The 16,442-nt window shown below is 54.0% G+C and overlaps 1 protein-coding gene across 2 annotated transcripts; it reads left to right on the forward strand.

The window, feature by feature from the left end:
• Positions 1 to 521: 521 nt before the first annotated feature.
• Positions 522 to 15,385, forward strand: KCNE3 (potassium voltage-gated channel subfamily E regulatory subunit 3). 2 transcript variants are annotated; one of them, XM_029058129.2, is made up of 3 exons: positions 522 to 695; positions 7,636 to 7,772; positions 14,955 to 15,385. In XM_029058129.2, the coding sequence occupies exon 3, from the start codon at positions 14,998 to 15,000 to the stop codon at positions 15,307 to 15,309; it is 312 nt and encodes a 103-aa protein (XP_028913962.1). In that variant the 5' UTR covers positions 522 to 695; positions 7,636 to 7,772; positions 14,955 to 14,997; the 3' UTR covers positions 15,310 to 15,385. The 2 variants fall into 2 exon arrangements, with proteins under 2 accessions (XP_028913962.1, XP_028913963.1); XM_029058130.1 differs by lacking the exon at positions 522 to 695 and adding an exon at positions 5,420 to 5,457.
• Positions 15,386 to 16,442: the final 1,057 nt, after the last annotated feature.

Consider the following 16,442-nt stretch of genomic DNA (forward strand, 5'->3'; position numbering starts at 1 on the left):
ATTTATTTCAGCCGCCGATCGTCGTGTCTCGCGGCAAGAATCCTACGCTTCTGTGGTATGAACCCCACCGAAGCCTAGAGCGCTAGTCTCCGGGTTTCCAAGCTTCCGTCTAGGGAAGCCGACCACTCTTCTTCATCCTCCCTGAGGAAAGAGCCAGAGGAAACGGGTTTAAACTGACGAAAGAGCGGATTCGGTTCAGAGAGGAAGAGCTTCTGTAACGCTGGAACAGGCTTTTCCAGGACAACGTTGCTTGTGGTAGGATACGGGGGGCCGGCTGGAGGCAGGGGCCTGGACAGGATGACCTCTCTCACCCCTTGGATCCCAGGAACTTCTGGATTCAGTTCTCCTGCCTGGTCAAGAATCAATTCTCTTGCCTGTTCGACTGGGGAGACTCTAGCTACGATGATTATGGTATTTGTTAAGCGCTTACTATGTGTCAAGCTCTGTTCTAAGCGCTGGGGTGGATACGAGTTTATCAGGTCGGGCGCAGTGCCCTGTCCCACATGGAGCTCCCAGTGTAAGTGGGAGGGAGAACAGTGTTAAATTCCCCTTTTACAGCCGAGGAGACCGAAGCCCAGAGAAGCTAAGCTCTTCTCGCCCCCCTCACGTTCTCTGACTGCCGAATTTCCTTGCATTCCAGATAAAAGCACAGACCTGGGAGCCAGAGGACTTCCCTGCTCCGTGACCCTCGGAAGGTCAGTTAACTTCTTCCTGTCTCAGTTTCCTCAACTGCAGAAAGGGGATTTAATACCTCTTCGCCCTCCTATTTAGAACGTGAACCCTTATGTGGGACGGGACTGTATCCGGCCTAACTCGTACCTACCCCAATGCTTAGAAGGGTGCCTGACACATAGTAAGTGCTTAAAAATGCCTTTTTTTTTTTAAAAAATAAAAGGTCTCATACTTTGCTGCCGCTGGTCTGCTCTGTGACCTTGGGCAAGTTACTTAGCTTCTCTGTGTCTCAGTTCCCTCATCTGTAAAATGGGGATTGAGACTGTGAGCCTCATACGGGACAGGGACTACAAACCTGATTCGCTTGTATCCACCCCATCGCTTAGTACAGTGCGTGGCACATAGTAAATGCTTAACGAATATATACATATGTAAATAAAAAGGTTTCTATGGGGTGGAAGGTGGGTATCTCCCAGAGTGAATTGCACAATCCAACCTGATTCGCTTGTATCCACCCCATTGCTTAGTACAGTGCCTGGCACATAGTAAATGCTTAACAAATATATAATATACATATATATGTATATAAAAAGGTTGCTATGGGGTGGAAGGTGGGTATCTCCCAGAGTGAATTGCACAATCTTCAGAACCTGACCCAGTAAGAGTAGTGACATTTGTTAAGCATTTACTGGACAGAAATCAATCAGGTCAGGCAGAGTTCCTGTCCCACACGGGGCTCACAGTCTAAGTGGAAAGGAGAGAGAATCAGCATAGCCTAATAATAATAATAATAATAATAATAACGTTGGCATTTAAGTGCTTACTATGTGCCAAGCACTGTTCTAAGCGCTGGGGTAGATACAGGGTAATCAGGTTGTCCCACATGAGGCTCACTGTCTTCATCCCCATTTTACGGATGAGGTCACGGAGGCCCCGAGAAGTGAAGCGACTTGCCCAAAGTCACCCAGCTGACGGTTGGCGGAGCCGGGATTGGAACCCATGACCCTTGACTCCTAAACCCGGGCTCTTTCCACTGAGCCACGCTGCTTCTTCTTCCCCTCGACTCTATTTATCGCCACCGTTCTCGTCCGTCCGTCTCCCCCGATCAGACCGTAAGCCCGTCAAACGGCAGGGACCGTCTCTATCTGTTGCCGACTCGTTCATTCCAAGCGCTTAGTACAGTGCTCTGCACATAGTAAGCGCTCGATAGATACTATTGAATGAGTATTGAATGAATAGTGGGTAGAGCCCAGGCCTGGGAGTCAGAAGGACTTGGGTTCTAATCCCAGCTCTGCCGCTTGTCTGCTGTGTGACCTCAGGCAAGCCGCATCATTATTATTAGTATTAGAGGAGGGCAGGGCTGAGATTGCTGTGCCTGAGGTGGTGGGGATGGGGGACCAGGGGCGGCAGGGAGCTTTGGAGAGGGATGTCAGTCCCAGAATGGGTGGCCCGCTTGGGTGACGGCGGGCACTGCCATCCTATCCAGGCTAAAGTTCCTCGTGGGCAGGGAACGTATCTACCGACCCTGGTATACCGTCGTAATAATAACGATGGCATTTGTTAAGTGATTACTATGTGTCAAGCGCTGTTCTAAGCGCTGGGGCAGATAGAAAGTTGTCCCACGTGGGGCTCACAGTCTTCATCTCCATTTTACAGATGAGGTAACCGAGGCACAGAGAAGCTAAGTGATTAGCCCAAAGTCACCCAGCTGATAAGTGGCAGGGCTAGGATTAGAACCCACCACCTCTGACTCCCAAGCCTGTGCTTTTTCCACTAAGCCACGCTGCTTCCCAGTCTCTCTCCCGTACTCTCCCAACCGCTTAGTACAGTGCTCTCCCCCTTCCAGACTGTGAGCCCGTCGTTGGGCGGGGACTGTCTCTATCTTTGCCGAATTGTACCTTCCAAGCACATAGTACGGTGCTCTGCACAGAGTAAGCGCTCGATAAATACGATTGAATGAATGAATGAATGTTCTGCCCACAGTAAGCGCTCAGTAAATACCACTGACTGATTGATTCCCAGTCAATCGTATTACTGTGTGCAGAGCGGTATACTAAGCGCTTTGGAGAGTACAATAAAAACAACAATAATGGACGCACTCCCTGCCCATGAGGACCTTACTGTGTGCAGAGCACTGTACTAGACACTTGGGAGTGGGCAATATAACGATACAGCAGACCCGCTCCCCGACCACAACGAGCTCACTGTGTGCAGAGCGCTGTACCGAGCGCTCGGGAGAGTGCAATATGATGATACAGCGGACTCGTCCCCGGACCATAAGGAGCTCACGGCGTGCAGAACACTGTACTCTAACTCTGACTTGGGACACAGCTGTGTGACTTTGGGCAAGTCACTTCACTTCTCCGGGCCTCAGTTACCTCATCTGTAAAATGGGGACGGAGACCGTGAGCCCCACGTGGGACAACTCGATGACCTCGTATCGACCCTGGCGCTTAGAACGGTGCTCGACACATAGCGAGCGCTTGCCGTCATCATCGTTACCACCAAGCGCTTGGGACAGTACAATGTAACGACGGCACAGACGCGTTCCCTGACCACGAGGAGCTGACCGTGTGCAGAGCGCTGTACTAAGCGCTTGGGAGAGTACAACACAGAGTCACGTTCCCTGCCCTCAAGGAGCTTACGGTCTAGAGGATTCCCGGTTGGGCCCGGCCGCGTCCGGGGTCTCCGGTGTCGACAGGCGCTCTCTTGCCCCCGGAACGATGTGCCGGGGAGAAGGTTTGACACCGGGGGCGGTTGGCATCCCCGGTGGGTGCCCCCTCCCCCCCGACCCCAGGCCTACAAGGACCCTCTCCGTCCTCGCCCCGTTGGCGGAGGAGGGAAGGGTGATGGGGGCTGCCGGCCGGGTTCCCTGACCCCTCAGGGGGACCCCGCTCCCCCCTCGGACCGTGGCTGCCTCGGTTCTCTCTCCTCTCAGGGCATCAGCCGAGGTGGTACCGACTCTGGGACCGGGTTACCCTCGCGTGTGCCCGGCGGGCTGGGAGCCGGCCAGTGGCACTGGTGCCCGCGGGCTCTCTGACCCAAGACGGCCTACTTGGGGCTGGGGCAGGGGGAGGGGGCAGACGGGGGCAGAGGAAGGGGCTGGCGGAGGGACAGGGGCAGGGAGAGGGGAAGAGACAGGGGCTGAGGGAAGAGACGGGCAGGGGGAGGGACAAGGACAGAGACGGGGGCGGGGATGGGCAAGGGGAGAGACAGGGGTAGGGACAGGAACGGGGCACGGGCAGAGACGGGGGTTAGGGACAGGGGCAGGGAAAAGGGCAGAGATGAGGGCAGAGACGGGGGAGGGACAGAAACAGGGGCAGGGGGAGGCAGAGACAGGAGCGGGGACGGGGCAGGGGGAGAGACAGGGGTAGGGACAGGAACGGGGGGAAGGGCAGAGGCGAAGACGGGCAGGGGCAGAGACAGGGACGGGACAGAGGCAGGGGAGGGGCAGGAACAGGGGCGGGGGGGACAAGGGCAGGAGGGGGGAGGGGGCGGAGGAGGGACGAGAGACTTGATTCTATTTACCGCCGTCGTTCTCGTCCGTCCGTCCCCCCCGATTAGACCGTAAGCCCGGCAAAGGGCAGGGACCGTCTCCATCTGTTACCCGTTTGTCCCTTCCAAGCGCTCGGTACAGTGCTCCGCACGGAGTAAGCGCTCAATCAATACTATCGAATGAACAAGAGTAGGGGCGGGATCAGGGGCAGAGGCAGGGGCAGGGATGGGGCAGGGCCAGGGGACGGGCAGGGACAAGGGCAGAGACAGGGTAGGGACAGGAACAGGGGGGAGGGGCAGGGGGAGGCGGAGACAGCGGTGGGGAGAGGAAAGGGGACGGGGAGAGACGGGCCAGACAGAAGGGGAGGGGCGGGAACAGGGGCAGGGACGGGGCAGGAACAGGGGCAGGGACGGGGCAGAGACAGGGACGGGAATGGGACGGGGCGGGGACGAGGGCAGGGGTAGGGATAGGAGCAGGGGCAGAGACAGGGACAGGGATGGGACGGGGCAGGGGGATGGGCAGGGGCAGGGGGAGGCACAGACGGGGGTAGGGACAGGAACGGGGCAGGGACGGAGCAGGGGCAGAGAGAAGGGTAGGGACAGGAACAGACAGGGGCAGGGACGGGGCAGAGACAGGGGCAGGGATGGGACGGGGCGGGGAGAAGGGCCGAGGCAGGGCTGGGGACAAGATCAGGGGCAGGGGGAGAGACAGGGGCAGAGAGAAGGGCAGGGGCAGGGGCAGGGTCAAGGTCCGAGGCAGGGGTAGGGGCAGGAACAGGGGCAGGGGGAGAGACAGGGGCAGAGAGAAGGGCAGGGGCAGGGATGGGGCAGGGATGGGGCAGGGGCAGGGGCAAGGGCCGAGGCAGGGGTAGGGACAGGAACAGGGGCAGGGGGAGAGACAGGGGCAGAGAGAAGGGCAGGGGCAGGGGCAGGGATGGGACGGGGCAGGGGCAAGGGGAGAGGCAGGGGTAGGGACAGGAACAGGGGCAGGGGGAGAGACAGGGGCAGGGGCAGGGGGAGGGCAGGGAGAAGGGGGGCCCTGGGCAGGAGGCTGGGTCCCCAGCCCGGGCGGGCGGATGGAGGGGGCGGGGCTGAGCAGGGGACGGGGGGAGGGGACGGGGGGAGGGGACAGGGGGAGGGGGCAGGGGGAGGGGGCAGGGGGAGGGGACAGGGGCAGGGGGCTGCCCCGGCTTCGTCCATTCCTCCGGAGGCGGCTCCTGAGCGCGTCCCGCCCGGTGCGGAGCCCCGTGCGGAGGGCCGGGCCGCAGGGAGCCCGGCCGCCAGCTTCAGGTCGGTGGGTCCGGGGTCCCGGGGTCCCGGGGGTCCGGGCGGGGGGCACCGGGACTGGCAGTGTGCCCCCAGAGCCGGGCTCCGCGGGGACAACCTTCGGCGTCTCGGGGTAGAAGAAGAAGTTGATAGAATACGTTAACAATGATAATATAAGAAGAAGAAGAAGAATTGTGGCATTTGGTTAAGCGCTCACCAGGTGCCTGGCACTGTGCTGAGAGTCGGGTGGGACCCAGTCCCCGTCCCACGAGGGGCTCACGCTCTCCATCCCCGTTTTCCAGATGAGGGAACTGAGGCCCAGAGAAGCCAAGCGACCTGTCCAAGGTCACACGGCGGACAAGTGGCGGAGACGGGATTAGAACCCACGACCTCCTGACTCCCAGGCCCGGGCTCCCTTCACTCCGCCGGGCTGCTTCTCCGCACTCGTCCTCGCCCCCAGACACACACAAACACACACACACGCACACAGTCGCACACACTGTGTTGTACAAGGGCACCCAGACTCACACACATGCAGACACACACTGCCGAACCGGGATCTGTCAGTTGTATTTACTGAGCGCTTAACCACTACCACTACTACTACTACTAAAAATGGTGTTTGTTAAGCCCTTACTGTGTACCGGGCACCGTACTAAACACGGGGGTGGATACAAGCAAATCGGGTTGGACACGGTCCCTGTCCCACTTGAGGCTCCCAGTCTCCATCCCCATTTTCCAGATGAGGGAACTGAGGCCCAGAGAGATGAAGTGACTTGCCCAAGGCCACGCGGCCCACGCGTGGCGGAGCTGGGATTAGAACCCACGACCTTCTGACTCCCGGGTCTGTGGTCTGTCCACGAGGCCGTGCTGCTTTTACGTGCCGAGCGCTCAGTACGGTGCTCGAGCGCTTAGTACGCTGCTCTGCACGCGGTAAGCGCTCAATAAATACTAGTGAAGGAATGCTGCTTACCAGGTACAGAGCACCGTACTAAGCACTTGGAAGAATACAGCACTATACACATTCCGGCCCTCAAAGAGCTTACGGTCCACAGGAGAAGAGAGATGTTAATATAAATAAATTCTCCCCCTTTTAGACTGTGAGTCCGTGGTTGGGTGGGGATCGTCTCTATCGCTTGCCGAATCGTCCGTCCCGAGCGTTTAGTACGGTGCTCTGCACTCAGTAAGCGCTCGGTAAATACGATTGAATGACTGAATGAATATGACAGACGTGAACAGAAGGGCTGTGAAGCAGGGGGTGACGGGGGGGCCTGGATAAAGGGGGCGAGTCAGGGTGATGCAGAAGGGAGAGGGAGAAGAGGAAAGGAGGACTTAATCGGGGAAGGCCTCTTGGAGGGGATGGGCCTTCGATAAGGCTTTGAAGCAAGGGGGGGGAATTGTCTGTGGGATTTGAGGAGGGAGGGCGTCCAGGCCAGAGGCAGGATGTGGACCGGGGGTCGGCGGCGTGATAGACGAGATGGAGGTGCGGCGATTAGGTGGGCGTTGGAGGGGCAAAGTGGGTGGGCTGGGTTGTAGCAGGAGGGTAGCGAGGTGAGGTAGGAGGGGGACGAGGTGATTGAGGACTTTAAAGCCCACGCTGAGGGGTTTCCGTTTGACGCGGAGGTGGATGGACAACCGCCGGAGGGTCTTGAGGAAGGGGGAAACGCCATCCGAACGTTTCGGTAGAAAAATGATCCGGGCGGCAGAGTGAAGTATGGACTGGAGAGGGGAGAGACAGGAGGCAGGGAGGTCGGCAAGGAGGCTGGTGCGGTGATCAAGGTGGGAGAGGAGAAGTGACTGGATTACTGTGGGTACACGGTCTCACACAGACGAAGCTGCGCAAACACACAAACTCGTACGCAGACACACATCCGCACACTCACACATTGTTGCACACGGGCACCCAAACTCGTACGGAATGCTCCCGCGGCCAGGACCCCACGGGCCCAGAAAATCAATCGATCGATCGTTCGTATTTATTGAGCACTTACTCTTTTCGGGGCACTGTGTTAAGCGTCCGGGAGAGTACAACGCGAGGGAGTCGATAGGCGCGTTCCTTGCCCGCAGCGAGCTCGGAGTCTAGAGGGGGAAATAGGCATTGATATGAATAAATAAATCACTGATATGGACCTCGTGCTGTGGGGCTGAGGGAGGGGTGAATAAGGGGTGCGAATCCAAGGACCAAATATATTTCTCCTTTAGGGGCTTCCGTAAGACCTGTTCATCTTCTGCGGGTGCTTCCCCCGGTCACTCCCGCTGCCTGGGACCCCGAGCTGGATTCGAGTCTAGAGAGCTGGATTCGAGTCTCGACTCCTGCCTGACCTGCTGTGGGACCTCAGGCAAGTCCTTTTCCCTCCCTGAGATGTTTTCCTGGGATGATGTGGGGGAACGAAGACCGTAAAACCCTTCCGGTTGCCCTGGGGACCCTGACTCTGATGGCCATGGGCAGGATCGAGTCACCTGATTAGAAAGGACCGTTTCATTCATTCGGTCGTATTTACTGAGCGCAGACGCGTTAAACAGACACCGTCTAGATGGGGGGAGACGGGCATTAATAGAAATAAATAGATGACGGACATGGACATAAGGGCTGTGGGGCGGGGAGGGGGGATGAATAGAGGGAAGGAGCCAGGGCGATGCAGCAGGGAGGGGGAGAAGAGGAAAGTGGGGCTTAGTCAGGGAAGGCTTCTTGGAGGAGATGGGCCTTCGATAAGGCTTTGAAAAAGGGGAGAATCATTGTCCATAGGATAGTAACTGTCTGCCTGTCTGGCCACTTCCCTTTAGGGCATCTCTCTGAGCTCTCCTTGGTTCCCCTGGGGGCTCAGCGTTGGTAGATATTGGGGACGGGAATCGCGGGAGAAGCAGCGTGGCTCAATGGATAGACCACGGGCCTGGGAGTCAGAAGGACCTGGGTTCTGATCCCGGCTCCGTCGCTTGTCTGCTGTGGGACCGTGAGCAAGTCACTTCACTGCTCTGGGCCTCAGTTCCCTCATCTGTAAAATGGGGATCGAGGCTGTGAGCCCCATGTGGGACAGGGACCGTGTCCAGCCCGATTTGCTTGTAACCGGACTTAAAAAGTACCACAGCTATTATTCATACTAATCAGTCATATTTAGTGAGGGGCTTACTGTGTGCAGAGCACTGTACTAAGCACTTGGGAGAGGACAGTACAACCGAGTCGGTAGTCACGTTCCCTGCCCACAGCGAGTTTCATGAGTGAAGTAACAGCCTAGAGGAAAGAGCTAGGGTCGGGGGATCGGAGGATCTGGGTTCTAACCCGGCTCTGCCGCTTGCCTGCTGGGTGACCTCGGGGTCATTTAATGTCCCTGTGCCTCGGTTTCCTCATCTGTAAAATGGGGATAGAATATCTGTTCTTCCTCAGAGACAGGGAGGCCTGTGTGGGAGCGGGCCGTGTCTCCCCTGAGGAGCCCTCCCTCCTACCTTACCTCGCTGCTCTCCTACTACATCTCTCACCTACTGGCCGGCTATGTGACTTCGGGCAAGTCACTTCTCTGTGCCTCAGTTCCCTCATCTGTAAAATGGGGATGAAGCCTGTGAGCCCCACGTGGGACAACGTGATCACCTTGTATCCCCCAGCGCTTAGAACAGTGCTTTGCACATAGTAAGTGCTTAACAGATATCACCATTTATTATTTTTACTTCAGGCCTGGAACTCCCCCTGGCTTTTATGGTATTTGTTAAGCGCTGACTATGTGCCAGGCGCTGTACTAAGTGTTGGGGTATGTTGGGTAGGGATCGTCTCTATCTGTTGCCGAATTGTACTTTCCAAGTGCTTAGTACAGTGCTCTGCGCACGGTAAGCGATCCATAAATGCCACTGAATGAATGAATAATCGGGTTGGACACAGCCCACGTCCCATTTGGAGTTTTCACCGTCTTAATCCCCATTTTCCCGATGTGGTGACTGAGGCCCAGAGAAGTGAAGTGACTGGCCCAGGGTCACACAAAAGTGGCTGAGCTGGCATTAGAACCCAAGTCCTCTGACTCCCGGGCCCATGCTCTATCCGCTAGGCCATGCTGCTTCTCATTCCGGGTGGCTTTAGTAAAGAGCCTGGGCTTGGGAGTCAGAGGACGTGGGTTCTAATCCTGGCTCCACCACTTGTCTACTGTGTGACCTTGGGCAAGTCACTAAATGTCTCTGAACCTCAGTTACCTCATCTGGAAGTGGGGATTAAGACTGGGAGCCTCATGTGAGACGACCTGATTACCTTGTATCTCCCCCAGCGCTTAGAACAGTGCTTGGCACATTGTAAGTGCTTAACACATACCATCATTATTATTATTAATAAGTTTATTGATTGAATGATAGATATCTACCCCAGCCCTTAGTATTTGGCACGTGAGAAGCAGCCTGGCCTAGTGGAAAGAACACTGGCCTGGGACTCAGAGGACCTGGGTTCTAATCCCACTCTGCCATTTGTCTGCTGTGTGATCTTGGGCCGGTCGCTTAATTTCTCTAAGCCTCGGTTGCCTCATCTGTAAAATGGGGACTCAGACTGCGAGCCTCATGTGGGACGGGCACTCAGTCCCATCCGATTATCTTGCATCTACCCCAGGACTCTGTACAGAGCCAGCCACTTAGTAAGCACTTATGAATACCACCATTATTATTATTATTATTATTATTACAGGAAGCACTTCATAAATACCACAGTGGTTAACGAAGACCCCCGAGGAAAGGATGGCAGGGGCTTGCGATTTGAGTTTCTGGAGAAACGAGGCAGACTTGGAAGGCAGAAGTTTAAAACTTTGGGTTCTGATCCTGGCCCCACCACTTGCCTGCTCTGTGACTCTATCCTCAGTTCCCTCGTCTGTAAAATGGGGATGAAGACCGTGAGCCCTTTGTGGGACAGGGATTGGGCACAACCCGATTTGCTCGTGTCTACCCCAGCACTTAATACGGTTCCTGGCACATACAGAGTGCTTAACAAACACCATAAAAAAACCCCAAAAAAACCCTGAAAGCTGAAGGGTTCCCAAAACATCGGACGCCAAAGATGATCTGTACAAAATTACAATACCTGTGACTCTGGGGTGTGTAGTCCGAGGGTGTGGACAGCCACACCCTCACTAACTCCTCACAGAGGTGTGTAAATATTATTTGTGTCTCTTTATGGAGAAGCGGCAAGGTGTAGTGATCGAGCCCGGGTCTGGGAGTCAAAAGGTCGTGGGTTCTAATCCCGGCTCCGCCGCTTGTCTGCTGTGTGACCTTGGGCAAGTCACTTCACTTCTCTGCGTCTCAGTGACCTCATCTGGAAAATGAGGTTTGAGACTGCGAGCCCCACGTGGGACAAGGAATCTGTATAACCTGATTTGCTTGTATGCGCCCCAGAGCTTAGTACGGTGCTTGGCACCTAGTACACACTTCAGAAATACCATAATTATTATTATTTATAAACCACAGAGGTCATGGGTTCTAATTCCCATTCTGCCACTTGTCTGCTGGGTGACCTTAGGGAAGTCCTTCCCAGATTGAGCTCCCCTTTTCCCTCTGCTCCCTCTAGCCCCCCCTTCACCTCCCCTCAGCTAAGCCCTCTTTTCCCCCCTTTCCCTCTGCTCCTCCTCCTCTCCCTTCCCATCCCCTCGGCACTGTACTCATCCGCTCAACTGTATATATTTTCGTTACCCTATTTATTTTGTTAATGAGATGTACATCACCCTGATTCTATTTATTTGCTATTGTTTTAATGAGATGTTCATCCCCTCGATTCTATTTATTGTCATTGTTCTCATCCGTCCGTCTCCCCCGATTAGACCGTGAGCCCGTCAAACGGCAGGGACCGTCTCTATCCGTTACCGATTTGTCCATTCCAAGCGCTTAGTACGGTGCTCTGCACATAGTAAGCGCTCAATAAATACTATTGAATGAATGAATGAAAAGTCACTTCACTTCTCTAGGCCTCAATCTACCTCATCTGTGAGCCTGTCACTGGGCAGGGATTGTCTCTATCTGTTGCCGAATTGTACGTTCCCAGCGCTTAGTACGGTGCTCTGCACATAGTAAGCGCTCCATAAATATGATTGAATGAATGAATCTGGAAAATGGGGATGGAGACTGTGAGCCCCATTTGGGACAGGGACTGTGTCCCACCCGTTTATCTTGTGTCTACTTCCAGAGCTTAGTACAGTGCCTGGCACAGAGTAAGTGCTTAACAAATGCCATTATTAGTATTATTATTGTTGTTATTATTATTATTATTATTAAAGGAGCCTTTGAATTAAATGGGGAGAAAGGCGAAGATTCACAGTCAAAGTCTGCTACGCTCCTCCTTGTGGTCAACAAGGGAATCACCTGACAGCTTGCCCTAAAACAGCTAGGCAGGATAATAATAATAACAGTAATAATAATAATGATATTTGTTAAGCGTTTATTATGTGCCAAGCACTGTTCTAAGCGCTAGAGTAGATACAAGGTGATCAGGTTGTCCCACGTGGGGCTCCCAGTCTTAATCTCCATTTTACAGACGAGGTAACTGAGGCCCAGAGAAGTGAAGTGACTTCCCCAAAGTCACACAGCTGATAAGTGGCGGAGCCGGGATTAGAACCCACGACCTCTGACTCCCAAGCCTGGGCTCTTTCCGCTAGGCCATGCTGCTCCTACACTGCAGGATCAGCTGCAGCTGTAAGGATTTGATGATTCTTTCGTTCAATCGTATTTATTAAGAATGAATCGTATTTATTAATAATGATGGTATTTGTTAAGCGCTTACTATGTGCCGAGCACTGTTCTAAGCTCTGGGGGGATACAAGGTAATCAGGTTGTCCCACATGGGGCTCACGGTCTTAATCCCCATTTGACAGATGAGGGAACTGGGGCACGGAGAAGTTAACTGACTTGCCCAAAGTCACACAGCTGACGAGTGGCAGAGCCGTTGATTAGAACCCATGACCTCTGACTCCCAAGCCCGGGCTTTTTCCACTGAGCCACGCTGCTTCTCCCAGACAGTGAGCCCAAGGTGGGACAGGGACTGTGTCCAACTTGATTACAGTGTACATCTACCCCAGTGCTTAGCACAGTGCCCAGCATATAGTAAGCAAACAAGAAGTGTGAGCCCGTCATTGGGCAGGGATTGTCTCTATCTGTTGTCGAATTGTCCATTCCAAGCGCTTAGTACAGTGCTCTGCGCATAGTAAGCGCTCAATAAACACTGTTGAAATACCCTTAAAAAAGGCTGGGGCGGTTGCAGATTATAAAGTTTTCAACCTGGAAAGAGTAAATAGAGCACAGGCCTGGGAGTCAGAAGGTCATGGGTTCTAATCCCGGCTCCTCCACTTGTCTGCTGTGTGACCTCGGGCAAGTCGCTTCACTTCTCTGGGCCTCAGTGGCCTCGTCTGTAAAATGGGGATTGAGACTGTGAGGCCCATGTGGGACGGAGATTGGGTCCCACCCGGTTTGCTTGTATTCACCCCAGCAATTAGCACAGTGCCTGGCACATAGTAAGCGCTTAATTGCCACAATTATTATTATTTTTACCCCGTTACGGGTCCCCTCCCCTCAGCACTGTGCTCATTTGTATCTATTTTTATTACCCTATTTATTGTGTTAATGAGGTGTCCATCCCCTTGATTCTATTTATCGTGATTACGTTGTCTTGTCTTTGTCCGTCCGTCTCCCCCGATTAGACTGTGAGCCCGTCAGCGGGCAGGGATTGTCTCTGTCTGTTGCCGAATTGTCCATTCCAAGCGCTTAGTACAGTGCTCTGCACAGAGTGAGCGCTCAATAAATACTATTGAATGAATGAATGACAGAGGAACTGCTTCTCAAGAGGGGTCGATCCTGACGGGTGAGAGGGAGTGGGCGGGAAATGAGAGCCCAAACTTGGGTGGTGTCAGGGAAATTGTGAGGGGTGTCAGTTTAGGAAGGAAGGAACATTGTCACGGGGAGTCGGGGTGGAACCGGCCCCCGGAACACAGTAGAGCATTCCCGTTCAGGCCTGTGCCGGCCAGGGGAACGCTTCTACTCATACCTTTGATATCTGTTGCCGAATTGTACATTCCAAGCGCTTAGCACAGTGCTCTGCACACAGTAAGCGCTCAGTAAATACTACTGAATGAATAAATGAATCCCCACCAAATCAGTATAAGCCAGGTGTGTTTGCGTGGGGTAAACTGAGGCTGTGGGGGAGGACAAGGGTTTCTGAGCTTGGCTGGGGAGTGACAGAAATGGTGGGAGATTCTTCTCTCTCTCTCTGTCTCTTTTTTTACGGTATCTGTTAAGCCCTTATTATGTGCCAGGGAGTCTACTAAGCGCCGAGGTAGATATAGGCTAATAATAATAATAATAATGATAATGTTGGCATTTGTTAAGCGCTTACTATGTGCAGAGCACTGTTCTAAGCGCTGGGGTAGATATAAGGTAATCAGGTTGTCCCACATAAGGCTCATAGTTAATCCCCATTTTACAGATGAGGGAACTGAGGCCCAGAGAAGTGAAGTGACTTGCCCCAGGTCACACAGATGACAAGTGGCGGAGCCGGGATTAGAACCCATGACCTCTGACTCCTAAGCCCGGACTCTTTCCACTGAGCCACGCTGAATCTGTCTAGACCCAGTCCCTGTCCCACGTGGGGCTCACAGTCTTAATCCCCGTTTTACAGATGAGGAAACTGAGGTACGGAGAAGTGAAGCGACTTGTCCAAGGTCGCCCAGCGACCAAGTGGTGGAGCCGGGATTAGAACCCAGGTCCTTCCGACTCCCAGCCTGTGCTGTCTCCACTAGGCCAAGGCTGGGCTTGGGGTCTAATCCCGGCTCCACCACTCGTCTATTGTGCGACCTCGAGCAAGTCACTTCACTTCACTGGGCCTCAGTTACCTCATTTGGAAAATGGGGACTGAGACTGCGAGCCCCATGTGCGACAGGGACTGCGTCCAACCCAAGTTGCTTGTATCCACTGTCTGGTGCCTGGCACATAGTAAATGCTTAACAAACATTATTATTATTATTATTATCATATGGGGATTAAGACTGCAAGCTCTATGTGGGACTGTGTCCAACCTGACTAGCTTGTATCTACCTCAGAATTTAGAACACTGCCTGACACATAGTAAACGCTTAAGATCATCGTGGGATGTGACTGTTTATTGTTCTTCTGTACTCTCCCAAGCGCCTGGTACAGTGCTCTGCACACAGTAAGCGCTCAATAAATACGATTGAATGAATGAATGAATGAATGAAGATGATGATGATGTCTTCCCTTCTTTTAGAGAATAATAATAATAATGATGGCATTTGTTAAGAGAAGCAGCGTGGCTTAGCGGAAGGAGCCCGGGTTTGGGAGTCGGAGGTCGTGGGTTCTAATCCCCGCTCTGCCACTTGTCAGCTGTGTGACTTTGACCGAGTCACTTCACTTCCCTGTGCCTCAGTGACCTCATCTGTAAAATGGGGATAGACTGTGAACCCCACTTGGGACAACCTGATTACCTTGTGTCTACACCAGCGCTTAGAACGGTGCTTGGCATATAAGGAAGCGCTTAACAAATACCATTTTTTTTTCTCTTACAGCGGTCGATCCCCTTCTTCTGCCGTCTCTTCTCTTCCAGCCGTGATGGAGACGAGCAACCGGACGGCGGCCTGGTCCCGGAGCCTGCGCTGGATCCTGAAGGCCCTGAATGAGACCCTCCACGGCCCCCCGCTTCCTCCGCCGCCGCCCTGCCAGCCCGGGGGGAACCGGACGGAGCCCGGCCCGGCGACCGGACTCGGCAGGGACGACAACTCCTACATCTACATCCTCTTCGTCATGTTCCTCTTCGCCGTCACCGTGGGCAGCCTCGTCCTTGGCTACACCCGCTCCCGGAAGGTGGACAAGCGGAGCGACCCTTACCATGTCTATATCAAGAACCGGGTGTCCGTGATCTGAGCGGGGAAGAGGGAGAATGATCATAATAACTGTGGTGTCTGTTAAGCTCTCACTGTGTGCCAGGCACTGTTCTGAGCGCCGGGGTGGAGGGCGTTCTAATCAGGTTGGACGCAGTCTCCGTCCCACAGTCTTAATCCCCATTTTACAGATGAGGGAACCGAGGCCCAGAGAAGTGAAGTGACTTCACCCGACAGACGAGTGGCAGGGCCGGGATTAGAACCCAGGTCTTTCTGATTCCCAGGCCCGGGCTCTATCCACTAGGCCACGCCGCAATGGGCAGGGCCAGCAGGGATCGAGGACTGTCAGGAGTCCGGACGGGGGTGGGCCGGAGCCAGGAGGTTGGGTAGGATCCCCTAGGGATTCCCGGGTGGTCTGGGGCTCGTTTCCCTGGCCTCAAACACGTCATCGTCCCCTCGGCCTCAGTTTCCCTCCCCCTTATTAAATAGGGGTGGTGAACGGACATCCAGGGATTGTCTCTCTTTATTGCTGTACTGTACTTTCCCAAGCGCTCAGTACATACTATAGAATGAATGAATGAACTAATCCAGGGAAGCAGTTTCCATAACTGCCTATGGTATATGATAATAATAATAATAATGGTATTTGTTAAGCGCAGACTATGTGCAGAGCACTGTTCTAAGCCCTGAGGTAGATACAGGGTCATCAGGTTGTCCCACGCGAGGCTCACAGTCTTCATCCCCATTTTCCAGATGAGGTCACTGAGGCCCAGAGAAGTGAAGTGACTCGCCCACAGTCACACAGCTGACAAGTGGCAGAGGCGGGATTCGAACCCATGACCTCCGACTCCCAAGCCCGGGCTCTTTCCACTGAGCCTCGCTTTCCTCCCTTTCAAACGTAGATTCCTCAGGGTGCCGTTTTATCCCATCTCAATCAATCAGTGGTATTGGCTGAGCACTCACGGTGAGCAGAGCACTGTTCTAAGCGCTGGGGAAAATACAAAGCAGTTGACTTGGTAGACCCGAACCCCGCCCACAAGGAGCTTCCATCCTCCTCTCGTTTCACTCGCTGTCAATCAATCAATGGGATTTATTGAGCGCTGACTATATGCTCGGGAAAATACAATAGGAGTTTTTTTTAAATGGTATTTGTTAAACACTTACTGTGCGCCAGAC

Source organism: Ornithorhynchus anatinus, chromosome 2, assembly GCF_004115215.2.
Source record: "Ornithorhynchus anatinus isolate Pmale09 chromosome 2, mOrnAna1.pri.v4, whole genome shotgun sequence".
Lineage (NCBI taxonomy): Eukaryota > Metazoa > Chordata > Mammalia > Monotremata > Ornithorhynchidae > Ornithorhynchus > Ornithorhynchus anatinus.